General features: G+C 55.7%; 1 protein-coding gene across 1 annotated transcript in view; it reads right to left on the reverse strand.

Annotated features, from left to right (window-relative positions):
- Positions 1–1,148: 1,148 nt before the first annotated feature.
- Positions 1,149–27,040, reverse strand: part of LOC122680291 (TRIO and F-actin binding protein) — a 59,150-nt gene continuing 33,258 nt past the window's right edge. The window contains 13 exon segments of the mRNA XM_043881492.1: positions 1,149–1,857; positions 3,527–3,690; positions 4,520–4,606; positions 5,596–5,709; positions 5,790–5,949; positions 6,745–6,847; positions 8,547–8,694; positions 14,389–14,499; positions 15,149–15,674; positions 17,287–17,396; positions 17,782–17,871; positions 17,986–18,094; positions 20,695–20,750. Of these exon segments, the coding sequence (XP_043737427.1) occupies positions 3,529–3,690; positions 4,520–4,606; positions 5,596–5,709; positions 5,790–5,949; positions 6,745–6,847; positions 8,547–8,694; positions 14,389–14,499; positions 15,149–15,674; positions 17,287–17,396; positions 17,782–17,871; positions 17,986–18,094; positions 20,695–20,750 (1,776 nt within the window). The 3' untranslated portion in view covers positions 1,149–1,857; positions 3,527–3,528.

The following is a 27,040-nucleotide window of genomic DNA, read 5'->3' on the forward strand; positions in this document are numbered from 1 at the left end:
AGGCCGGCTTGTCTTCGTCACCTTTGGCACAGCCCTGCACATCAGACAGCCCAGGCTGGACCAGCGGCATCTCAGAAAGGAGGCCTCTTCCCAGCCCCAGGTGGGGCCATCCATGATCAGCACAACAGCCAACAGAGATGAGGGCCCCAGTGTGGTGGCCTGGGGTGACTTCTTCTACTTCCCTGCCCCTAACCCTGCCAGGCTGGACAAAACCTCTGGGCACAGCGTCAACACGGGACTGGGGTTGAAAGATACCCATTTGATGGAGAAGCAAATTAAGGCTCTTAGAGAGGGGCGTGGCTTGACCAAGGTCAGTCATGGGCAAAGCCTCAGGTCTGGTCCTTCCTCCAAGGCTGGCTCAGCGCCCACTCATGGCTTCTCAGAGTGAGATGCCCCTGATCCCTTGGGGTCAGCGGTAGGGGGAGCTGTTAAAGTGCAGATTCTGACTCAGGAGGTCAGGGTGGGTCCTGGACTTGGGGTTTCTCACAAGCTCCCGGGTATCACAGCTGTTCCTGCTGGCCTGCAAACCCCACATAGAGCTGCAAAGCCTGGTGGAGAAACCAGATTCTCAACCCCACCCTCAAAGCCCACATGCCGCTCCTTCAGGAAGGGTGGCGTGCTGGAGGGTGTGGGTGGTGAAGCCACTTTAAGAAACCCCGACCATAGAGACAATCTTCTGTATGATGCAAGGAACCCAAAGCTGGTGCTCTGGGACAACCTAGAGGGGTGGGATGGGGAGGAAGGTGGGAGGGGGGTTCAAGAGGGAGGGGACCTATGGGATGCCTCTCTCTATATATATATATATGCCTACATGGGCTTCCCAGGTAGTGCTAGGAGTAAAGAACCCGCCTGCCAATGCAGGAGATGTAAGAGACAAGGGTTCAATACCTGGATCAAGAAGATCCCCTGGAGGAGGGCATGGCAACCCACTCCAGTATTCTTGCCTAGAGAACCCCATGGATGGAGGAGTCTGGTGGACTATATACAGGATAGATATACCTATATATCCCCATGTACCTATGGCTGATTCATGATGATATATGGCAGAAACCATCACAATATTGTATAGTAATAATCCTCTAATTTTAAAAAAAAGAACCCCCAACCTCCGCCACCCACCCTGTGTAGGCCATCCAGGACAGCAGAGCTGCCAGAACATTTTATTAAGTTAAGAAGGCTCATGGAGCAGGAGAGAAATACCTGCACGGTGCGGCTCCCACAGATCCATGCCCAGCACCCCCTCAGTGGAGGGGGCGGGGCTGTGGGGACAGCTACCGGCTCCCTCTGTCCATCTGTCCCTCTGTCCAGAGTCCCAGGGAGTGAGTCCCCCCAGGGCAGGGAGTAGTTAGCGGGAGGTAGGGTAGGAAGAGGGTGGCCGGCTCCCTGCCTCTCCCACCGAGTCCACCCTGCCACAGCTACTGCTGGGCCTCCACTAGACCCCGGACAGGGAGACGGGCCCAGAAGCCCAAGCAGTGGCTGGAGACAGAGTGGGGGCTGGTGCTTGAGGCACGTGCCACTAGGAATTGCTTTTTAAAAAGTATAAAGTGTTTTTGGGGAAAAAAAAGGAAAAAAAAATCTATATAAAAATCTCTTCACATATAAAATCCTGAAGAAGGTGCAAGGTAAGACCCAGTGCTAGGGGCGCGCTCAGATACGCAGAGAGTGTACATGTGTATGTGTGTGTGTTGCTGTGTATGTGTGTGTGTGTGTGCATGTGTGTGGTGGGTGTGAATGCACGTGGGTGTGAGCCCACAGAGGGTGGGGAGAAAGCTTGGCTTCTGACGTCCGTCCAGCAGGGAAGGAAGGCGATTGGTCTCCTTGGACTGGGGGGTCTGCAGTGGGCTGGACCACAAGGACCTAGAAGACAAGAGTGGGGGAGTCTGCGAATTAGGAAAAAAACATGCACCCCAATGTTCTCAGCAGCACTATTTACAATAGCCAAGACATGGAGGCAACCCAAGTGTCCTTCAACAGGTGAATGGATAAAGTATACACATAGTAATACAATGCAATATTACTCAGCCATAAAAAATAATGAAATAATGCCATTTGCAGCAACATGGATGTGCCCAGAGATTATCATACTAAGTGGAATAAGTCAGATAGAGAAAGACAAATATCACATGATATCACTTGTATGTGGAATCTAAAAGAGATACAAATGAATTTATTTACAAAACAGAAACAGACTCACAGACAGAGAAAAAAAACTTATGGTTACCGAAGTGGAAAGTGGGGGTGGACGAAGAATAAATTAGGAGTTTGGGATTAGCAGATATAAACTATTATATATAAAATAGATAAATAATAAAGTCCTACTGTATAGCACAGGAAACTATATTCAATATCTTATAATAAAATATAATGAAAAAAATTCTGAAAAAGAACATATCTGTATTTCTATTGGGTTGGCCAAAAAGTTCATTCCATAACACCTATAGAAAAATGCTAACTTTTCGGCCAACCCAGTATATATAACTGCATCACTCTGCTATACACCAGAAACTAAAACAACATGGTAAATTGTAACACTGTAAACACTGTAAATAAATTGCATTTCAATTTAATAAATAGAGCAAGGGAATCTGGCTAAGGCCAGGGAAGTGTGACCAGCAGGTCCTTCTAAAGCCTCTCAACCCCAAAGGCTGGGCCAGACCTGCTCCTCCAGGCTTCTCCCCATGCCTGGCCCACAGGGTGGCCTCTCCCGAGTGCCTTAGGAAGTCCCCAAGGACGTGTTAGAAAGAGGAAGCTCCAGGTAGATAGGGCAAGAGGAAAGGCAACATAAAAATAGCTCAGAGGGATTTCCCAGGTGGTCCAGTGGCTAAGAGTCTGTGCTCCCAATGGAGGGAGCCTGGGTTAAATCCCTGGTCAGGGAACTAGATCCGACATGCTATAACTAAGACCCAATGCAACCAAAAGAAAAGTCTCAGACCCTGCTAAGTCAGGGATGACTGTGAGACTAAGTAACCTTAAGTTTGTTTTCTGGGACAGAACACGGCCTCCAGTGATGTCTGGGGCGTGAAGCTCAGAGGAAGGAACCTGTGGGTGATTAGCACACACATGAGCAAGCTGTGCTGCTGGGTCTGATGAGGAGGTAGGCACACCCACACCGGATCTGCCACCCAAGCCCAGGCCGATCAGCAAGGGCACTGCCGGCCCTGAGGAGGGGCGTGGACGGTGCAGGGCTGCAGCTGCAGCTCCGTGTTAAGAAGCTCCCACTGTCACAATGCGGGGACAGGGCCGATAATCACAGACTTACTGGCTGGCCCACCTCTGAAGAAAACGTGCTCCAGCTCACAGAGCAGCCTCTGGGTGAGTCTGACGGATCCCCGGGACGGCCCCAAGTTGCCGATGTCACTGTCCCCCCACCCAGAAGGGGAACGGAGGCTGGGAGGAGGAAGTGCCCCGGGCCAGGGGGTGGCTCGGGTTTTCAGGTGCAGGTGAGCCTTGAGGTCACACCTCCAGGCCCAGCACCTGTGACGGCCTCCCCCTGCCCTCCCTGCAGCACCCACCCTGCGGCGCCCACCTCTACTCGGCCAGGCTGTTGCGCACAGCCTCCTTCTCCTGCAGGGCAGCCATGGCGAGGCGCAGGTGCTCTTTCAGCTGCTCAATCTCCCGCTCTGACCGCGTCTTGATGTGGTTCAGCTCCACGTACACATCCTGGTACTTTCCCGAGGTGAAGCGCTTGTCCTGGGGGCCGGGGAGGCACTGTGAGGGCAGGGAGCCCTCCATCCTGGCCCCACCCACCTGCCGGCACAAACAGCCAGGCCTCTCCAAGCCCCCCTAGGTGGCCTCCCCAGAAGGCTCCCCCGCTCCACCCAGTGACACAAGTTTCGGCATCATTTTCATCCCATTCAGGATGAGAGGCAAGGTTCAGAGTGGTGAAACTTCTGTCCAAGGCCACACACTCAAGTGAGTGGCTGGGAGGGCAGGTCAGCCTGGCCCAGGGCTTGGGCCCCTTCCAGGAGTCTCCCAGAACCACCAACACACAAAGGGTTGTCAAAGACACATGGACACGGCACCAAGGGTGGGTCAGACCGGGCCACAAATCTCAGCCCCCCAGCTCCCAGAAACACAGGTTTCTGGGAATGCATACTCCACACTGGAATGCATACTCCACAAGAACAGGGATTTTGATCTTGTCCACAGCGAGTCACCCAGCACCCAGTATAGTGCTGAGCACGTAGTAGGTACCAATAAATATTTTCTGATTAAATACTGGGCTGGCCAAAAAGTTCATTCAGGTGCCTTCCATAAGATGTTATGGAAAAACCCAAAAGAACTTTTGGGCCAACCCAATAAAAACAAGGGTGGCCTGGAGCAAATCACTTACCCTTTCTTAGCCTCAGTTTCTTTGTCTGTAAATGGGAATCCTGACCCCTACATGGGGGAGGCACGGGGAGGGCCTGATGAGGCCAGGAGTGGCCGGCACAGAACAGGTGCTCACAGGATGGGGGCACAGCTGGATCCAGGGGCTCCCTACCCCTCTGGCATCCCACCTCAGCTGGCCGGGACTCACCTTCTGCATCATCTGGAGCTCATCTCGGAGGCACTGCACCTCCTTCTTCAGATATTGCAACTCGTTCTCCTTCACTCGCAGCAGCACCTGAGGTCACAGGTTCCAGGCTGACCTGGGGCCAGAGTCCAGAGCTACCCTGGCCCACTACAACCCAAAGCCTGGCTTCTCTCTGTTCTGGGCCCCTAGAAGGCAGCTCCTACCTGCACCAGGCTCCCTGGGGGAAGACTCCTCCAGGAAGCCCTCTCTGATTTCTCCTTGCTCTCTCAGCCCATCTGTATCATGTGAGTGGATATCTTACGGTCACCCCCGCTGTGGTCACAACACAGAACCAGGCCCTCACCTTGAGGGCGAAGATCATGAAAAGAAGCCACAGTGTGGCCCTACTGTGAGCCAGAGAGGGCTGCACTTCCTCATTAACCCCTCCACAAACCCTGATGAGCAGGTACTATTTTGACCTGATTGAGAAGGAGACAGGTTGAGCCAGGGCGAGGGAGACTTAAAAGATTAAGACTCTGGAGCCAGGTGCCTGGTTCAAATCCCAGCTCCCACACTGACAAGCCATGTGACCCTGGGCAAGGTACTTGAACTTCCTGTGTATCAGTTTTCCCAACTGTAAAATGGGGACAGCAACAGCATCTTTTTCATAAAACTGCCAGAAGCTTCAATGATTTAGCAGATATAAGGGCTTATAGAAATGCCAGGCGGAGAGTAAAGCTGTGTACAAATTTTTGTTAAATACAACCAAAGACGAGGGTGATCCTGGGATCACACATACATTTTCTCATTCTGGCTTCTCTCAATAAGGGAGGGGCTAGCTCCATTTTACAGATGAGCCAACAGGACTCAGAAAGGTGAGGTGACTTGCCACAGTCACACAGCAGGTAGGTGGTAGGACTCAGGTGGAGAGCTTTCACCCAGCTGGCCCAGGAGTGCTGGGTGCACAGCAGGCCTCCTTCCGAGCTGCCCTGCCCTCTCCCCACTGCAGGGCAGGCCCAGCCTGTCCGGGTACCCTCCCCAGGCCCAGGCCCCACGCCCCAGCTAGGAGGCCTGGCACGGGGTGGGGGGTGCAGGCGCACCTCCAGCTCACAGGAGCTCCGCTCGCTGCTGCGACCGCAGCCGTTGCCCGTCCCCTGAGAGGCGATGAAACTGCGCAGCCGGTCAATCTCCTCGGACAGGCGGGTGTGCAGCTCCTGGAAGGGGTGGGATGGTCAGTGCAGGGGTGCCGGGATGCCCACACCCGGCCCCCACCCCCGGGGGGGCCAAGGCCCACCTGGTTGTGGCGCAGCAGCTCCTGGCCCTCCTGCTGGCAGCGCCTCAGCGTGTGCTCGCGCTCCTCGGCCTGCCGCGTCAGGGCCCCGATCTCCAGGCACTTCTGTGAGTACTGCTCTGATAGCACCTGCAGCTCCCGCTTCAGCGCCTCTACGTCTGACCTGCCAGGATAGAGTCGGGGAGGATGGCCCGGGTTCTCTGGCCCTCGGGCCAAGCTGGGTCAGGTCATGCAGACTTGAAGCAGCTCAGGACTCCTGATTCTTGCCCTAGTTTTGCCTTCAGCCCACTGTGGGGCTGTGAATTGGTGTCAGCCTCTCTGGGTTGCAGGCGCCTCCTCTGTGGGGGGGGTTGGTTGGAGGAGCCCATCTCTTAACGCCTCTGTAGCCCCAGCATTCCAGAGTGTGCTCTGACAGGGAGGGACACCTACAGGCTTCTACTGGAGCCCTGCTCTGTGCGTGCATTAGTCACTCAGTCGTGGGCAACTCTTGGCGACCCCACAGACTGTAGCCTGCCGGGCTCCTCTGTCCACAGGATTCTCCAGGGAAGAATGCTGGAATGGGTTGCCATGCCCTCCCCCAAGGGATCTTCATGACCCAAGAACTGAACATGGGTCTCCAGCATTGCAGGCAGATTCTTTACTATCTGAGCCACCAGGGAAGACCCTCAGCCCAGCTCCAGGGGACACTAAAGAGGGGAAGAGAGGGTGGAGACTGAGACTGTTATAGACAAGAAGGGGCCTGAGAACAGTTGTGTGCACTGGTGTGGGGGTCCTACCGCGTCTGTTCCCTGTGACACATGACTGGAACAGGAATCTCAGCTGGGGCAAACTGACATGGTCCCCTGCCCAGGGGTCTCAGCATAGGTCCCTCACTCATAACCAGCAGGGTGGATAGCTGGGCCCCCTGGCTCAGAGGGAGGCCCTGCCCCCAGGCTGCAGGGCCCCATCGCCCTCTTACTGGTGCTGCTTCCGGAGGCCGTCTGGACCCTGCTGGAGAGTCCGTGTCTTGTTCAGCTCCCGGCTCAGCTCCTCCTGGTAGGCTTTCTTCATGGCTTCAATGGCTGGAAGCAGGGCAGAGAGGGAGAAGGGAGATTGGGGAGGGGTCACGAGCATCGAGTTCCACTTCCTCTGGGACTCCGCATGGAAACAGGAGCAGAGAGTGGTAAGTAAAGAGCACTGGGCTGGGCTGTGTCATGGACTGAGTGGCTTTGGGTAAGCTGCTCAACCTCTCTGAGCCTGTCTACTACGGGAGGATGATAGAACCTGTCTGAAGGACTCTGCTGGGAAGACACCTCAGTGTCTGACCGCCAGTACCTCTTGTTATTCATGATTTCTGGATAAGACTCCACACAGTCCTCCCTGCAGAGCCTGGGAGGTTCTTTAACAAGGTCCATCTGCCTGGCCCAGCCAAGTAGTCAAGAACACTGGCTCTGTGGCTGGTACAAATCTGTGTGACTTTGTGCAAGGAACCTAACCCCTCTGTGCCTTGAATCCTTATCTAGAAAACAGGGATAACAAAAATGCCTTTTCTCTTGGGTGACTGGGAGATGTGCGTAGAGCATGCAGAACAGAACAATGCCTGGTACAGAGGCAATACTCAGATACTGGCCCCCACTGGTTTATTTTCAGTCTGCAAGCCCCCAAGGACTGAGTCTCTTTCCACACTCACATGGTGTTGTTGTGAGGATTAAACAAGTCCTCATTCATAGTCTTATCCATAATTCCAAAATCCAAAAGCTCTGAACACTGAAAGTGTTTCATAACTCTTTTGGTGCAATCCCCAACCTGAACAGACCCAAGGCTATTTCTGGTCATTATTATCCCACTTAAGAGCAACACAGAAATTTCACTGCAAAATCTTAGTGCTAGATTTCAGGGTGAAACCCAGACCCTGCTGGGGGAGGATATCCTGGGTTATCTTCCTAAAATGCAAAACACATTGACCCCAGGGTTTGGGGCAAGGGGCCTTCAGTTTGAGTGCTTGAACACTGGCAGATGGCAAATTCCAAATCACGTGACCTCTTTCTATTATTCTGCAAACCCCATGGAAGTGTCCAGGCTGTGCCAGACACACCCAGCAGGTCTGCAGGGGACAGAGAGGGAGAGCTGGCCAGAATCTTGGGTATACCTATTCCTGACTTGGAAGAGCAGAGGGAAGGGCTTTGTAGTCAGAGTGCTCTGTGCTCCAGCTCCATCTTCTGATACCTCCAAGCTATGTCATCTGGGATAAGTTGCTACCTTCTGAGCCCCAGTTTCCTCATCTGTGAAATGGGTTCACTTCCTGGCGCACTGCAAGGACTAAGGTTGCTCATGTGTGTAACAGGGTTTGGTTAAATGCCCACACCTTTCCTTGTTCTCCCCTGGGTCCAGCCCACTGGCCCAGTGAGACGGCACTCATATGAGAGCAGAGTCTGTGGCTGACCAGTCTCTCTGCAGCACATGGCGTGGATTTTTGGCTGTGGAATTGCAGCTCAGTGTGTGTGTGTATGTGGCTTGAGGTGGGCCTCCAAGCCACAGGCCCCTGAGAGAGACGACTCTAACCCTAACCCATGGTCTATATGTAGGGGGAAATCTATTATTGCCTCGGTTTCCCCTTTGCAAGTAGGGCTAGAGGCCATATCTAGGAGCTCCTGACTCCCCACCCCAAGTCTGGCACCAGACCCTCATCTCTTATTTAAAGACCTCCAGTCAGGAGGAGCCAGAGCTTGGGAGGCTCATGGGGCCAGGCCCTGCTGTGCCGTTCCTGCCCGGGGTCCTCACCCGAGGCCGTGGCCGCCGTCTCCTCAGCCAGGAGCCACTCCTTCTCCTGTTGCAGCCGCTGTAGCTCCCGCTCGTGGTGCCGCTGTAGCTCCTGCATCACCTGCTGGTGCGAAGACTCCATCTCTGCCAGGCTGCGCTCGCATGCCTCCTGCAGGTGGGAGGCCAGGCCGTCACGGGCTGCCCCCATGGCCCGGGCAGTGCCCCTTTCCCAGCCTGAGGCAAGAAGTCTCGGGGGCAGGCCTACCCTGGTCCAGGCTTCACCGCCTCCCCCCCAAGACCCTGGCATCATCAGCCTGTATCTGCCCCTGCTCCCCGCCACCCACAACCCCCAGCCTGTTTGAAGACCTGCCCCAGCTTCAAACCCTTCTGGGCTTCCCATCCCACAGAGCAAGTCCCTGCTCCAATGTCTGCCAACCGTGATGGTCTCAACCTAAGCCCTCCCCAACCAAGGAACATCATAGTTATTTTAAAAAGAAACAAAACAAAACAGCTCATGGCATGTTCACACCTCTGAGGTTTAGCTCATGTTATTCCCACTGCCTAGAACATTCTTTTACAACTTTCTCTTCCTGGGTAATCCACTTGGCTTGTAGCCTGGCTTAAATATCCTCCGAGCTCTGACTCTGGTCAGCCTCTCCCTTGCTTTTAAAGGCTCTGCTTCTGCCAGATTATAAATTCCCCCCCTCCCCAAACAAAGAAGATCTGATATAGCTCAGAGTCCCTGGGGTCTAGGCCAGGCCTGACTTGTGGCAGATGCTGAGTAAGCAAACTGAAATTGATGACTTAGCACAAAATGGGGCTGTGTAGACAAGACCGGCAAGTTTTTAAATGACTGATAATGCCGACTGCTGGGAGAGTCAGCTGCAACCGGGTGTGTGGAGGGCAGTTTGGTGGCATCATCAAATTTTAATGACCCTTTACCCTGGCAGGTCCACTCCTAGGAATGACCCCACAGAAAGTCATGCATGTACAAAGACTCTTAGACAAGAGTATTGCCTGAGGGCAGGTTGGTAACAGATGAAAACTGGAAACAAGCTAAGTACCTAACAGGGAAGCCCTTAAATAAGTTATGGGATTGCACTTTACAAAGGATCTGGGCAGCTGTTAAAAGACAGAGCTGCCCACGCAGACTGCTGTGGAAGGGTGTCTCAAAAGTGAGGGCATGAAAGCTAGTTTCTGACGATACACATGGTGTGACCCCAGTCGTGGACCAAAAACACTTTAGAGCTGTAGGTCTGAGTACCTGTGCATAACGACATAGAAAAAGGTGTGGAAGGCTACCCTGGAGTAGAGTGGATGACCCTCGGAAGATGTCCACGCCCTACTCCAAGAACCAGCGAATGAGTTACCTTACACGGCCTGCAGGACTTGAGACTGCTAATCAGCTGACCTTAAAATAGGGAGATTATCCTAGATTATCCTCTGGGCTGAAAGTAATCACAGGGTCCTTGGATGTGGAAGAGGAGCAGCAGAACAGAAAGAGGGAGAGGGGACTAAGGCAGGAGCCCAGTGGGAAGTAAGAAGGACCAGACTCTCCTGCATGAGTTCTGAAGATGATGGAAGGGGCCACGAGCCAAAGAATGCAGGCGACTGCTGGACGCCAGAAAAGGTGAGGAGATGGAGCCTCCCCAGATCCCACGGGAAGGAACGAGATCCCGTGGATGCCTGGATTTTATTAACAGCCTGGGGAGACCCACGTTAGACTTCTACTCTACAGAACTGAGAGTATGATGAGTGAGATGATCAATGTGTGTTACTTATGTTTCTGGCAATTCATTATAGCTGTAACAGGAGACTATACAGATATGCTTAAAAGGTAACCCAGGTGACCCCTGGGGCTGGAAGCAGGCAGGGGAAGGAGAGTTCACACGTTTGTTTCTAACCTTTTGATTTGTTTGAAATTATTTTTGAAAATGTAAACAAATTTCTTACATGATTAAAATATGTTTAAGATCATTCAAAAGGGAAGGGGAAGAGCCAAGGGAGAAAGGGAGGCGCGGATAAGAGACCCAATGCAGATAAGAGGCTGAGCCCTCCCCCAAGGCACAGGGCAGGCACCTCATGGCTGGGGAGGGAGGATGACCCCCGCCTCACCAGCAGCCACATCTGGGGGGCTGCAAGGGCCAGTCTGGGGAAAGGACGAGGGCCAGGTCCCCTGGATCCAGGTGTCCTGAGCAGTGGGCAGGGGACACCTGTCTCACTGAGCCTCTGTGCCTGTCCTCTGTGTGTCCCCTCCTGTGGGGCAACAGAACATGGCCTTGGGAGTTCCACAGACTGGGTCCTAGTCCTGGCTGTACCACGGAGTGAACCCAAACGAGCCCATTCCCCTCTCAGCCTCAATCTCCTCATCTGTAATACAGACCCCATAAGACCAACTTGCAAGGCTCCCTGAGCTAAGTCAGCATTCACTGTAGAGATCACCCACCTGGAAAGACAGGAGCCTACAGGAGAAGGGACTGCTGTTCTTATAGGGCCCCATCAGGCCGGCAGACCCAGCAGCCAATAGGGCATCCAGAAGCTGATGTCAGAACGTGGGCACTAGCCCACAAGGAGGAGCTCCTAGAAGGCCAGGCGCTGCTCCCTCTGACCTGCCTTCCTGAGGGCCCAGTGTGTCGGCTGCCACCACTGACGTGGATCCAAGTATGTAAAGAAGTGCCTGTGGCCCCTACTGCAGAGGCACCGTGGCCCCAGGCCCCCTGGCTGCTGTCCTGTGCTGGCAAACCCCACAAGCTGGAAGGGGGCACCCCCTCAGCCTGAGGAAGCAGGCTTGGGAATCCCTGCCCTGCCGTCACCTCACCAGGGTCCACTGACTCTCCAGCTGCCTCCCCCAGGGCCTGAGGGGACACACATGGTTCAGCTCCTCTTCTCAGGTACCCTCCCCACCCTGTCTTGGGCTGTTTCCCCTTTATGCCCTTCTCACCCCCCATTCCACCTGCTACCCTGCCCATCCCGATCTAACAGGATGAAACGCTGACAGCCTTGGGGAGCCCAGTGTGCGCCTGGGGACCAGGAAGCCAGGACCACAGACACAGGTCTGCCGCCAGCTTAGAGGACTCGCCTCCTCTCTGGGTCTCTGTTTCCCCATCTGTACCCTAAGAAGTCAGAGCAGTGCTTTTCCAGCTTCATTTTAGTGACAGAAACCTTCCTGCAAAGGGAAGCTAATGCAGGTTCTAATAGTCAAAGACGGTGCTGCTCCAGGACCGACAGCTGTGGATGGACCCACCCAAAAAAGGCAGCCTCTGGGGTGTCCAAGGGGTCCACCAAGCTCAGTCTGAAGCCCTCTGGGGTGGGTAGTGGGGGGCATCTCTGAGGTCCCCGGAGGCCTCAGGTGATGGTGCTGGACCCCACCCTGTCTAGAAATGCCCCACCTTCCTCTGGCGTCGAGGGAGCCCTGACAACAACTGGGCCCTCCCTTTCCCCTTCCCCACGTCAGGTGATCCCCAAGCTCACCCTCCACAATACACCCCCAAGTCCCCTCAGCCCTGCTCACCCTCCACAATACACCCCCAACTCCCCTCAGCCCTGGTCTCCCTTCAGCTGAATGTTACAGAACCATTCAGCCCCAGATGGCCCCTGGCCTTGCACGGCGGCCCCAGCTCCCGGCCGTGAAGCCCCCCTCTTCCCTCCCCCCTCCTTCAGCATCGTCGTAGCTCCTGGTGCTAGTGCTGGCCGTGATCCCTCCCAGGCCCCCTGCACGCCAACCCCACCTTCCTGATGTCGAGTCCCAGACCCCAAACCTCCTCAGGTGTGTGGGTTGCCATCCCAGCTCCTCAGCTTGGCAGTGGGCGTCTCCTTGACAAACACCCAGTGGCCCTCCCCCTCCTGCCTCAGCCCCCGCTCCCACCCCCAGCTCCAGAACACTTCGTGAGAGCCCCACGCTCCCTTGGAACTTCTAGAAGGCCTCCCTGCCCGGAGCCTGGAACCCCAGCCTTCTTTTTTTTTTGTTTCAGGCAAGGGTGTGCTAGCTGGGGAACAGCAATGTAAAATTTTTAGGAATTCTGTGGTGCAGCTACTTAGCATAGCTGTTATTAGAAATTATATAAACTTATAATTAGTTACATTAAAAAAAACAGGGTGACGGACTTCCCTGGCAGTCCAGGGAATCTGCCCTCCAATGCAGGGAACATGGGTTCGGTCCCTGGTAGGGGAACTAAGATCCTACATGCTGAGGGACAGCTAAGCTGTGAGCTGCAACAAAAGAGAAGCCGGCACACAGCAATGAAGAGACTGAAAGCAGCAACTAAGACCTGCGCAGCCAAAAACAAATAAGTGTTAAAAAAACAAAGCTGATAGTCAAGATTCATTACCTCCTAATTATTTCACTGCATTTTATTATTAGCTACGCTCTGAGGTTATTTACATGTCCTGTATCTGCAGGGTGGAAATGCCACATGATGGTCGGCGCATAGCTTCCCAATTCTGTTCAGGGACAGTGGCCATAGCAGGAATATTTACACCATGGAAACTGGTAAACATTACAAATCAGAGCTTGATTTACTGTTTTGTTGATTGTTCAGACTTAACCAAATGATGAGAAAAAGCTATTAACGCTCACAGTACAGATTAAACTTCAAAGTGTGTGCCAGCTCTGACTGCCACATTGTACACAGAACAAAAACCCAAGAAATGTCCTTAAAAGAATATTTTCAAATAGTCTCAACAGTAAAGTATCCTCCAGTTCAGCAAAGAAGTTGCTCATGACATTGACCAAGTAAAGTTTAGGCGTATCTCTGGCTGTCTTACTCATTCACATACAAAAAAATGCCAACCAACATTCACATTAGAATGACACTCGTAAAAAAAAAAAAAAAAAAGAATGACACTCGTTTGTCAGTTTGCTGTAGATACGAGCATTTGGAGAAATCAGTGAAAGTACTCTGAGAAACATCAATTTGCCATATGGAATTCACAATAGAAGCATGACATATTTTTTTATTTGTAAGTTGCACACTAAACATGTTCTATATTGGTAAAATTTACAATAAACATATAGAAGTGTGTCAGTGTGTATATGCACATGTATTTTTTCTGGAGAACTAGTTGTCCCAGACATGACAGTCAAAAGTGTCTCTGGACACGGCCAAAATGTCCCCAGGGGAACAAAATCAACCCTTGTTGAGAGTCGCTGTCCTAGGCAGGCCGTGCATCCCCCGAGGGCCACTGGAGGCACCCATGTCCTGCAGACCACCTTGCGCAGGGCCTCCGCCTGGCAGGATTTCCCAGTGTTTAGGGAGTGACTCCCAGGGGCCTAGGCTTCCCTGATGGCTCAGCTGGTAAAGAATCCGCCTGCAATGTGGAAGACCTGGGTTCGATCCCTGGGTTGGGAAGATCCCCTGGAGAAAGGAATGGCTACCCATTCCAGTATTCTGGCCTGAAGAATTCCACAGACCGTATAGTCCACAGGGTTGCAAAGAGTCGGACATGACTGAGCAACTTTCACTCTCCCAGGAGCCTGCCCGCTGAGGGTCCCATTGCTCCATCAGGCCCTTCTTCCCCTGAGCGGTACAGGGGAACCGGGTCTACGTACAGAAGGTCACATGGGGGCTCACGCATGGGCTCTGCGGTCTGCTGGACCCGAGTTCAAATCCCACCTCTGACATCTGCAGGCCAGCTGACCTCAGGCAAGTCACACACCCTCTCACAGCTCAGTGGCCCTGTCTGCAAAATGGGCACAGTGCTCATGTCCACCCTCTGGGGAGATTAAGTGAGATGGTGCACATCAAAGGCCTCACCCAGGTTCCGCTCTGGTACAGGAAGGACTCCCAGAATATCAGCTGTTTTCTCAAAATACGGCAACCAGAAACCTGTCCCCAGCCCCCATGCAACAGCTCCATGGCCTTACCTGTGAGATGTAGCCGGGGGGTATGTGGCCGTCCTCCTGGGACTTGGGTGCACCTTGAGGAGCCTCCCCTTGGAGACGCCATGCCTCCAGCTGGGCACGAAGGGACTGGACCTATGGGGATGGGAGGAGGCGAGGTCACTGAGGGCCTCGAAGGGGGAATGGAGCTGGCGGGATGAAGTGGCCCTGGTGTGGTAACGTGAGCAAGGGGCACATTCCAGATGCTTCCTGGATGGCCAGGTCAGGGACCCAGGAGAGTGCTGGCCCAGAGAAGAAGGTTCAACAGGGTTGGGCGCAGGACACCACAGTCAGAGATATTTACCTATTATATAGGTAGGAGGAAACTTCTTGGAGCCTCAGTTTCCCATCAGTAAAACAGTGAGGCGATCTACCCTAAGGGACCATGAAACTGCCATGTGACCAGGTGAGGACTGCATGAGCCTGCATGTAAGTAAGGAGGGCCTAACACAAGGGTTGGTATGCAGAAGTTGCTCAATAAATGGTCTCTCCCTTCTCTTCCCCCTTCCCTTCTTTGGGACTGCTGAGGACAGAACAAAGATGGGGAAAAACAAACAAAAACAGAAGATCCCCAAGGTCCAGGAAAGCAGTTTCCAGATCACAAGGCATCTGAAGTGTCAGTGGCTCGGGGGTGAGCTCCCCATCACTGTACGTATGCAAGAACTAATGCTACAGCATGACTGCAGGGATGTCAAGGGCGCTGGTGGGGTGAGGAGGCTCCCAGAGGCCAGCCATGCCCACCTACCTCCTTCTCCAGCGCCTCGTGGCTGTCGCTCGGGGCCCCCCGGCGCTCCCCGCGGCCTTGATTGAGCAGGGCGGTGAGAGGCACCCGCTTGTTCTCCCGAAGGGGCAGCTTCTCCAGCTCCTGCCACTTCTTCTCGATCTCCTCGCTGAGCCGGCTCTGCTGGTCCTCAGTCAGCGGGGCACCCAGGACCCGGCGCGGACCCTCGCCTGCCGGTGTCTCTGCGGCCCGGGTATCCGTGGCCTCGAACCACTTGCGTCGCTCCTCGGAGCGTTGGGCCAGGTCCCGCTCCAGCTCCTCCTGCTTGGCCGGGCGGTCGAGGGTGCGGGCCGGGGTGCGGGCCCGCTGTGGGGAGCCCTGAGTCAGCGGGGAGAGCTCCACGTAGTCCAGCGACTGCCGCTGCCCATCTGCCTTCCGGGGGCCGCCCCGGCTGATGACCTCAGAGCCCACCCGCTGCTCCCCCGCCTTCAGGGAGCCCTTCGGGGTGCTGTAGCCATGTAGCGTGTTCTCCTTGTTGCAGTCCGAGAGCCTAGGGGGCCAGCAGAGCCACGTCAGGCGGGACCTGGCCTGCACAGTCCCAAAACAAGCACTTCTGGAGTGTGACCCGTGTGCGGGGGCCTGGGGACAGACCCCAGTGGGGGAAGCAAGTTAGAACTAAACTACAGCTCCATCATTAACAGATCCTGGAAACCATCCCAGCTCCACCGCTTCCAGGGAACCTGGCCGCCCTCTCTAAGCCTCAGTCATCTCATCTATAACATGGGACAACAATGCCTCTTACAGGAGGGACGTGAGGACTAGATGACTTAATGTGTTCAAAGCAACCAGGAAGGCCTTTGCGAATGGTGATGGCAGCATTAGTGTTAAGGGTGTGGTGGGAGACAAGACCCTGGGCTCAAGAGGCTCATAGTGGAACAGGGGAGATGCCCAGGGTCACTGCAAGTGAAGTGAACAGTGGCCTCTGGCTGCATAGGCACAAACTGTGGAGACTCATAACAACTGTCAGCTCCCCTCTGCTTCCATAGCAACACTGGGTTATGTGGTCACCTGGCCAAAAACTAAAGTGTCCCTTCCCGCTACAAGTGGCCATGTGACTACTCTGCCCAGTGCAAGTGAGAGGCAGCACCCTTCAAAGGACAGGTGTGCCCTGGCCTGCCTCCTGGCTTGGACCCGTGAGAATGTGAGCAGTGCTCTGGCCCAGAGGCAAGGCTGGGGGCTAGGGGCCACACAGCAGCCCCGCCAGGTCCAGACTGGAGTGAGAAATAAACCTCTGCCTTGTGTAAGCCCATGTTTGGGGTTTCTTTGCTATAGCAGCAAAGCCTATACAGTAAATCATAGTCCAGCTGCATAGTAGGCAAGAGTTTATAAAGCGCCTCTGTGCATATCCTCACACGATACCTGGCACAACAGGTGAGGAATCTGAAACTCAGTCCAGACAGCAACTGGCCTAAGGCTGACAGTCAGGGGGCGGCCAGGCAGATGGACACACAGTCCGTGCCCCCTCAATACCATGCTTCAGTTTCTGCCACCCAACAGCCAGAGTTCCGACCCTCACGGGCATCTGGGCTTTTTGTGTTTGTTTCTTTAAAAAGATGCTTACTTAAATTTATTTTTATTTACTTTTTGGCCGTGCTGTGTGGCATGGGAGATTTTTAACTCCCTCACCAGGGATCGAACCCATGGCCCCCTGCAGTGGAAGCCCAGAGTCCTAACCACTGGACTGCCAGGCAAGTCCCACATCTGGGGTTTATACTGTGTGGGGGCTCTACCACCAGGTCACTCGACCCTCCTGCCCCTCTCCCCACAGCGACCTCCACAGGGAGTGAGTCCCCCACCCCGACTAAGTAGCCATCCCCTCTCCCTGACACAGGCTCAGACCAGGCCCCTCAGCACACAATCAGCCACACCTCCAAAGAGCCGAGGCCTCTCCCCACCCTATCAGGATGGGATGAGAGTCAACCTCCAAACCTCAAGGTATTTCTGGATGAGTGCCACAGATATCCACTGCCCCCTCCCTCTCCCTATTTTGTTGGTAGAGAAACTGAGGCCCAGGGCCCTCAGGTGAGCACCAGATACCCATTCAGGATGCGGCGCTCAGGGGGTGGTAAGTGCCTCCCCAAAGGCCCTTGTCCAGCACGTACTTGGTGACATCTGGGGCTGAGGTGGGACGCACAGTCTTCCTCAGAGCCTCGATCCAGTTCCTTCGGATGCCCGAGGTCATGGCCGACAAGGTATAGATAGCATCTTTGGTCTGCAAGTTCACCCCACAGGTAGGTTGCCACCTGGCCAGCTTCCTTGCTCCCTCCCCACTCCCCCAGGGAGGTGCCCTTCCCTCCCAGGGGGTGGCATCTCAGGTCTTAAGCCTGGAGGTGGGCAGAGGATGCACACCCTCCCCTCCTAGCCTCGGAAGAGTCCCGTCGCCTCCACAGTCTCTCCAACATTCAAATCGGCTTGCCAGTGATACCCGGGCTTGCCCCAGACAAGCTCAGTGTTGGCAGCAGAGCTTCTTGCTGGCTCTGAGGACAAGGTTTCTGGGGAAACGAGTGATGGGAGCCAGTCTGGGGAGCCACACTCCACCCCCAAACCTCCTCTGGGGGCCCTCCAGGGATATGGCCCCCAGCTGCCCACAGGCTCACGTGGATCTGGAAGCCATAGTTCCGCTGCACTGCGTACTCAGTGACGTCCATGCAGGAGCGCAGGTCAATCTCACCGTCCAGCTCATCCGCCTGCAGCAGGAGGACTCATGATGGTCCATGGACTACAGTGATCCCCCCTGAACCCCTTCCAGGGGTCCCCTGGAACCTGATGGGGGAAGAAGCCCTCCCACTTCATTGTCTCACCTCCTCAGCAGTGGAATCCCGGTAGTACTTGAGGCTTGAGTCAGTCAGCACAAACCAGTGCTTCTTCCACTGCAAAGGAGAGATGGCGGTGAGTAAGGGTCAGGGGCGTGGAATGAGTATGTGTGTGTGTGCGCATCATTCCACAGGCATCTTGGGTGCTGCCAGGTCAACTGTTCTGCTTGCAGCAGGTGCCTGGCACTCTTACCAGCTGGGCTGAGATGCGGGGGGCAGGGGACAGTGCAGAGTCACAAAATCCACATTTGCAGTTAGCCCCTCCATTCCGTCTGAGCCTCGGTAGCATCATCTGTGAAATGGGTAGGCTTCTCCTCACTAACCTCATCCTCCCTTTCTTTCTGAGAGCCCTTCCCTGATTTGTTGACAATTCCATAGGCCTCCTGATCCTTTCCACCAAGATCATCGAGGGTCCTGTATGCAAATCCTGCCCAGTGCAATCCAGGAAGGGGTTGTGACCTGTGTAAGGGCATTTGCCTAGCAAGCCAGGGGTCAGGACTTCAAAGTCTTCTTCCTTATGCTACTCCCAGATTGATCACCCCAACAGCCGAGGACAAGTCTCCCAGAGAGCAGGACCAGAAGGCGGCCCAGGGAGAAGTGTCTGAGAGCTGGTCATATTCTGTTTCTTGATCTGGGTGCTGGTTACATATACATGCAGCTATGAAAATGCATTATCTGTACATTTACGATGTGGGCACCTTTCTGCAATGCTTCTCTCTACTGCAGATGGGGTTAGGTTGGCAGGACACATGGGAGAGGGGTGGGGGCATCAGAACAGCCTGATATGAAAGTGCCAAGCTCAGCTCACGTCCGGGCTTCCGGCCACTCACTAGAATGCCAGTCAAGATACACCCACTACCAGGGTCAGCCCATGTCCTCTGCAGCTCCCCCGCATCACCAAGCTCTGGTTAATACTTCAAGTACTTAGTTTTCTTTCCTCAAGAAGATGGTAAGTTTTCAAGGATATGCCAGGATGATACTTTCTACTTCTTTCCACACTGCCGCCCCTGAGAAATAGGACTTTAACAATCCAAGAGACCAGGGTAACAACTATTTTATCCCTTGCTAGCTGTGTGTCTTTAGTCATGTGTCTCAACCTCTCTGAGCTTCAGTTTTCTGACTTGTAAAGTAGGGCTAAGTAGTCCCTAAGCCTCCTGGTGAGGTCAGAAATTCCTAACCCTCCCCGGAGTGTCTCTCATGGCACTTGGCACATGGTCAGGCACAAGGACGTTGGGGACTGTTCAGAGAGACTGGCCCTCTTAGAACCACGCTGCTCTTCTGGGTGACCCGAGCTGCTGGACAGGACAACTGTTCCTCTGTAAAGTGGGGCAGGGGTTTTGGGCCAAAAGATCTCTTAGGCCATTCCAGGCCTGGTCTACGACTGCCTGCAATGGCAGCTGGCTGGACTCTGTGGGCCTCAGGAGCCCCAAGTTCTAGGCCTGGGCTTGTCCAAGGTGCTGCTGGGCCTGGAAGAGATCAAAGCCCTTTGGGCCTGTCTCCTGTCTGTGCACCAAGGGGTTGGGCTAGCTGAACTCCCAGGGCCCTTCCAGCTCGGACATTCCAAAACCCTGTGAAAGAGAATGAGTAATGGCCAGTTCTGGGTGGGGCTCATAATCTCTGCCCTCCAGAGACCCTGGGTGGGGAGGCTGGGAAGGGTCACTGGCGGGATGCCCGGCCTTGTGTGAGCCTGGAGCCCAGCCACCAGGGGGCTGGCAAGCAGGCAGCGGGTTCGGAAGGTTGTGGGCTAGAGGGAATAAAGCATGTGGGTAGAGAACACAATGAGATTCCCTTTGGCTCCAAGCCCTCCATGGCATGCGGGCTGCACGCAGACCCAAGCCGCGGGCGCATGCAGGACCCGGGCAGGGAGACGTCCCCTCCCAGGCTGGGTGGGCAGGAGGCCAGCTCCACCTCCAGCCTGGCAGCCAGAAGGGTAGAATGGTGAAAAGCTACTGTCCCTTCTGGCTCTAAGGATGCACACAGCAGAGAAAGGGAAGGGTGATTAGCTGAGGCCCAAGCAGGCACTGAGGGCTCTGTGGAACATTTTATGTGCTTGACCTCTATGACTCTGTTATCCAGCCTGGAAAGAATTCTCACTACCCAGCATGCCCATTTCACAGATGAAGCCACTGAGGCCGGAAGAAGCTGTGACTCGCTCAATGGGGCCCCAGGTTGGTGAGACTTCAAGGAATGTGCTCTGAGCCCCCACCCCAAGGTTGGGGGGAGCTGCTGCATGACTGAGCCTTTGGGAATTTGTATAATCTCAGACAGGATGATCTCTGTGAACCCCTCCATCCCAGACCCTCAGACACCCAGCCAGGGTGGTCAAGAGGTGGGATGGCCGAGGGGCTCCTGGTGAGAAGAGAGGATGGGGGTGGAGGGCGTGAAGGGCCAGGAGGCCGCCATCCTGGAGACCTTACATAATGCAGGCTGCCTCACAAAGCTGAGATGACTAGCGGCCTCTGCCCTTCCACCCAGCAGCCCAGGGCCTTCTTTCCAACAGGAAACATCCCCCTCAGGGTTCCCCCTCTGGCCCTCACCATCCAACCCCTCCACCCAGAAGCCAGGGTCTTTAGATGGCTAGACAGGCCAGGGAAGCTGCTCAGCCACCTGGGCAGCCCCCAGGACCCTACAGGGCCCTGCAACAACCCCACTTCCCACCCCCTACCCCTCACCCCACCCCACCGCAGCCCTCCTACCTCTCCAGGCTCGTCCAAGATAGACATCCATCCCTTCTTGAAGTTTAGCAGATCGGGCTATGGGGAGAGGGGGTGGCAGGTGAGTCAGGCTCAGCAAGAACCAAAGGGGCTCATCCTACCTGCTCTAAGTCCTATAAGAGTACTGCGAAGCCAGAAGGGAGGGTTCAGGGCCCAGATAACCCCCCAAATCCAGGCAGGCTCCCAGCCACTGAAGCAGCCTTGGTCCCTTTCCTGAACACCCGGCAACCTCTGAGAGGTGGGCCAGGTGACTGGCCATCCACCACAGACCTCCAAGCTCCCCTCCCGCCAGCCTGCTTCCTCACCTGAGTGTGGAGGAGAGGGAGAGAGAGAGGGGAAAGAACTCTGCCTGGAACAAGGGACCCTTACAGAGCGCAGTGGACAGGCCAGGCCAGCAGGGCTGAGCGAACTGTCCAGTTCCTCTTGCTGATGAGGCCCAGGCAGATAATGCCCTAATGATCTTACCCACCCCCAACCCAATAAGCCTCCCGTGGTCCAACCAGCCCTGCCCTTCCTCGTCTCCTGGAGACCCTGAAAAATGGAGCCAGGCCCAGGTGTGGTCTAAGACCCCTGGGGCCCCCCTAGCTCTTTGGAAGAGCTGGGGAGATGTTACCTCAGTTCTGGCAAGTCCTACCTGCCGAGTGCTGCCGAGGGGGGCACAGCCCCGGGGTCTGGGGCCTCCCAGGTGTAGCATGTTCCACAGGGACCTGGAGCTAGGTGCCCCCCGCCTATCCCCTAAAGGACAAAACTGCTCATCTGGGCATTTTATCTGGCCAGGCCGATCCACAGACCCTAAGGCCTGCTGGGGAGATCTCTCTCTCTCGTCTAAGTCCCGGTCCCCCTGCAGGGTCTCAGCTCCTGCTCGCTGGTGGGCCAAGCTGGCCGGCAGGGAGGAGGCTGCCACCTGTTGCCATGGCTCTGAGCCCACCTATCAGCATCTGCATCACAGCTCCACCGGGCCAAGGTGTCTGGTTGCATGGAGGGAGCGGGTGGCATGGCTCGGCGGGGTGGGCGGCGACAATGGTTGGAAACCTGGAAATTGGAGCCACCTGACCTGGCCACCTGCCTTGACCCGCCTTCCTCGGACCAAGCCCCATTCTCTTCCTCCGGTGGAGGAAGAGGCCTGAGAGGGGCTTGGGCCAAGAGCCTGGACATCCTGAGCCGTCCCCAGCCATGGCCTTGGGACCAGGGCCCCTGGATCTCAGCAGGCCAAGTGGCCCAACCCCTGCATCAAGCCCCTCCCCGCAGATCTGTCTGACGGAAGGGACACAGGCCCTGCTCAGACCTGGGAAACCCCAGGCTGTGTACGCCCTGTCTGCTTTCTCTTCTTCCCCGCCCTGTTCCCCACGTGGGCCGGAAGCTGCCCAGGGTGGTTCCAAGCTCAGACTGAAGACCAATAGCCATGCTCAGGGCCACCAAGTCATCTGGGTCCACGTGCAGACAGGGGCCTGCCGTGGCCTCAGGGCCTGGCATGCTGTGACCCCAGGGGAAACCTGCTGATTAAATATCCGCCCTCCTCTACCTCCCTGATCTAAATTCCCGTGCTTTGGGGGCCGTTCCCACCCCACCTCCTGGCGGCTGAAGAGCCAGGCTTTTTAGGATGGACCACAGAGCTGGCAACACTGTGCAGACCTGGGGAGAGCCCCCCGGGAAGGACCAGCTGACCACCCAGCCAATCAAGACAGCCAAGCCGGGGCTGGGAGAGTCATGGGCTTCCAGAGGCTGAGGAAGGGCAGGAGTGACAGGCTGGGACCCTGAGGGCTGCCTGGGAAGCAGAGTGGCCTTCCTAAGTCACATTCCCTCTCTGAGCCCAGATGCTTGATGTGGCAAAGGATGGGGGGCGGGGGGGTGGGGGTCCTGCCCTCCCCCAAGTTCCATGAGATAACTGAATGGGCTACACACAGAGACACTGGTACCCACATATCACACACACACTGTCAGGCATGAGATGGCATGGTGACCTTGGGGAGAGAAGGCCACCAGTGTGAGTTTTTAAACCTGCTGGTGGGTGAGGTCCTGCAATTACCTGGGAAGCCCCCAAGGGTCAAAAGGTGGTCAGAGAACCTAACCCTCTGTCCCCTGTAACTTCACACATGGCTCCTCAGCCCCAGACACCTTCCCTCCACCTGCAGGAAGCTCCCTTTCCCTTTTCCTTCCAGAGTACTGATAGGACTTCACAGCAGCCCTCCCTCCTTTGACCACAGGTCAACTCTGCCTCAAGCCAGCCTGGACCATGGACACCGCCCCCTGTATGCACGCTCTGGCAGGGGACCCGCTCCGAAAGGCCTAGTGTCACAGGCCCGCTCCAAACCCTCAGGGGAGGTTCCAGAACAAGGTCCGGCTGCCTCAGGACAGTCCGAAAGCCTCAGCATCACCCCTGCTTAGGGGGCCCCAAGTTTTACGTCATCACACTTCCTCTCCGATCCCCAACACACCAGGACTGGGGCCCTCCACACACACCTATGTCCTCTGCTTGAAACACAAGGCCTCCTCCACCTCCTTCAACCAGGCAAACCCCTTCTCATGCCTTGAGACCTGGCTTCATCGCCACCTCGGAGGCGCCTTTCCTGGTACACACCACACCAGATGACTTCCCAGGGCCTCTGTGGCATCTGTGATCATCCTGAAGCCACTCACTTATCCCTCACAGGCTAGACCAGAAGCAACTCCATCAGGGACACACACTGTTCACCACCCCCACCAAGATCTTAGGACTCAGGACATTCATACAAGTTTCTTTCTTCCCTTCTTTCTTTTCATCTCTCTCTCTTTATTTTTTTGAACCAGGCCCTGTTCAGTGGAAATCAGTGGTGAATAAGAGATGCGGCCCCTGCCCTGGTGGAACTCTGGAGAGAGACAGACAATAAACAAGTGAGCAGGTATATAATTTGATGCCAGGCAGCCGGCTGGGGATGAAGCTCCAGGGGCAAGGCTGCACCCGGCTAAGGCAAAAGGAGGTTGCACAGAGCCTGACTCCAGGCCCAGCTTCCTGAAGCCTCTAAGCATTTACACGTTCATAGCAACTTTGCCACTTGTTCGTTCAGATTTCTGAGGTCGAAGTCAGGGAGATGGGGCCGGGAGAGAGGAAGAGGATGTGAGGAAGCAATGGGCAGGACACCAGCCTGGAGTGGGCTCAGGTCTGAGAGCAGCCAGGATGAATCCGGTAAACACTGTCAAAGGTCAATGTGAGCCTCCTCTCTGCTCCATAACCTTTCATGGCTCCCCAGTGCCCCTGAACAAGCCCAAGCTGCTCTTCCTGGCCTCTGAGGCCCTCCTTCCCAAGTCCTTTTTCTACGTTTCACCATTTCATTCCCCAAATACGGCCACCAGCCTTGATCCACACTGTACCCCCACCCAACCCCCCATCCCTCTCCATTTGACAAAGTCCTGTAGTCCCAGGAGGTCATTTCCTTAGGGGAGCCTCCTCCCACCAGCAGGGATGAGTCCCCACAAGCTGCTTCCAGCAGTCTTACCCAAGTTCAGCATGTGCTTCCCCAGGAAAGGCAACTATGTACATTTATCTGATCCTGAGACAAAACTGGGACAGACCGAGTTACAAATTCTGGCTCAGCCAGGGCCGGGCCATGTCACCCAGGGCACGTAAGTTCACTACCTACAGTGTGAACTCATCGGTGTCCTCACCGGTTAGACGGGGAGTTACCATCAACCTGCAGGGATCCAAGCTGGTAATGTGACAGCACCCAGTTTCAGGGCCTGGCAGGCACCCCGTAGGCAATGCAACCACTCTCCACTAGCCTAAGGCAGGGATGGGGGGGTGGGGTGGAAGACACTGACTCAGCTCCTCCCCCCACATCCCTCTCTACTCCCTGACAGGGGAGGGGAGGCTGCTGACAACAGGAAGGGCCAGCAGAGGTGGCAGGATGTGCAGAGGCTGAGGAAGTCCAGGCAGTGAGCAGGTCATCGCACTTAGGAGGCAGGGGCCCGGCGCACACCCACGCTGCTCAACTCCCCCCAACCCTCCTCTCCAGGCTGTCAAGAGTCTCCCTAAGGAGCCTGCCAGAAAGCAAAAGCAATCCTGCCCGTCCCTTCCAGAACATCACAGTCAAGGGGCCAGAGTGACCTGGAAAAGGGCTACTCCTTCCCTTACACTCAGGGTAACCTCTGGCAACTCACCTACACCCCTCCCCAAGCCTCAGTTTATTACACTGTGAAACGGGGCTATTGGTGAACTCAGCTATGAGACGCAATATGATAATTAAGGCACAAGTACTGATAGAGGTTGGGTATGGCTCATCCCCAAGAGAAAGACAAATCCCTGCCACCATGTTCCTCACTCCCAATCGCTGGCCTGCCCCACCCAAGGTCCCAGAGCCACTGCGAAGTGGCAAGCCCGGGAGAGCACGGTATCCTGCTACTTCAGAAGTCCCAGGATGGGCTCCAGAGGCCTGTGCCCAGCGCCCACACGGGCGGACAAGCTTCCCAGACCCGCACCAGCGAGACCCATTTCAACCAAGGGAGCTACTCTCTCCAGCCCCTGGCGAGACCCAGACCCGGGCCAGGCCCATCTCCGCTCCTCCCGCGACTCAGAACCCTGGGAGACCCTTATAGATCTGGCGCAACTTGGGGGAATCAGATCAGGTTTTCACTAAGGGGAGCTGGAGAAGAGAAGGGGAAAGGGCCACCCTGAATCTGTCCATGATTGGACCGGCAAAAGTTAGGGGGTGGTGCCTGAGAGCGAGAGTTCCCATCTTCTCGGGGTGGGGGTTGCCCGGGCTCCTGGCTCGGAAAGGTGAGGCCGGGGGAAGGTGAGGCAGGACAGCCGGCCAGTGCGGCCGGGGTCGCCCTTCTTCCGGCCGAGACCTCTTCTCGCCTCAGGGAAGTGAGGAGGGGGTTGCCCAGAGGGGAGCGGCGCGGCTCTGGCTCCGGCTGTCGCTCTCCTCCCGGCCTGGGGGTGCAGAAGGGCTGCACCCCCGGTGCGGGGAGCACTCACCGTCATGTTGGCAACCCGGGGCGGCGAGAGCAGGAGGCAGGAAGGTGGAAAGGGCTCTCGGGCTGGGCTCAGCGGAGCGGGAATCCCGCCGCCGCCGCCGCCCCTCTCGGCCGCCAGCCGCCGCTCCTCCCGGCCCTTCCCTTCCCCGGCGCTGCCCCGGCCCCTTCCATCCGCCCATAAAACTTTTTTTTTTTTTTTTTCAAACTTCCTGGGAGGATCCGGGATGGCCAATGGGCGGCAGGGTAGCCGGGACAAACAGTGGCGGGGGCCGCGGGCGGGCCAATGGGAGCGCGGGAGAGGCCCGTAGGCAGGGCCTCTTGCGACGGGACGGGCGAGCGGGGGCGGTCCCCGGCGCGGCGGATGGGGGCGGAGGGAACGGAGGGCGGGCCGGGCTCTGGCCCCGGAGGCGCGCTGGGAGGAAGGAAGGGCCCTGCGTGCAGGTGACTCTGACGGGCCGCTGCGCGGGAGTGCGGGGTGGGGGCAGCGGGGTGTGGCACCCTCGTCGCCCAGCAACGGTTCCCCCCGACCCAGTCGCCAGCCGCCAGACGGGAGCGATGGGTCCATTAGGGCTCTGCCTCCCCGGTTTGATGACGACGCCGGCAAAGCACCCAAAACTACCAACTCAGCGCGTCCCACTCGCCCAGCCCCCTTCATTACCTGTGTAGTGGACTTTCGTCCTTAACCACAGACCCGACAGGGGGTGTCTTTGTCTCCACTTTACTAATGAGAAAATGAAGGCTCAGAGAGGTGAGCCAACTTGCCCAAGATCGCACAGGAAGAAGAGACGGGGATTCCTAACAAGTAAGGTAGGTGCTAGTGGTAAAGAACCCGCCTGCCAATGCAGGAGACACAAGAGACAGGGGTTCCATCCCTGGGTTGGGAAGATCCCCTGGAAGAGGGCATGGCCACCCACTCCAGTGTTCTTGCTGGAGAATTCCATGAAGAGAGGAGCCTGGAGGGTTACAGTCCATAGGGTCGCAAAGAGTCAAGCGACTTAGCACAATCTAAGCACAAAGTGAGTTATGGAATCATAGAGCCTTCCCATTTTAATGCCCCCTCCTCACAGGGAGTCTTTCTCTGCTTAAGAACCTCATTTTGTGTTCTTGGGTGTGGACTATACTGTTTCTCTTTCCCAAAGCACTTGGTGGTTTTTAAGAGGTTCTTTGCCTGCAGGAGCTCCTCTAAACCCACAGTTGAGGAGGGACTGTGATGGAATTTGTTGCTAAGTGCATGGAATGGCTTATGGAGCATTGTGACTCAAGCCCTGTATTACCTTAAGCAAAGTACTTAACTTCTCTGTGCCTCAACTTCACCTTCTGTAAAATGAGATGATGCTATGATCTCACAGGCTGCTGTAAGGATTGTTTATTTAAGTAAA

This window comes from Cervus elaphus, chromosome 22 (assembly GCF_910594005.1).
Source record: "Cervus elaphus chromosome 22, mCerEla1.1, whole genome shotgun sequence".
Lineage (NCBI taxonomy): Eukaryota > Metazoa > Chordata > Mammalia > Artiodactyla > Cervidae > Cervus > Cervus elaphus.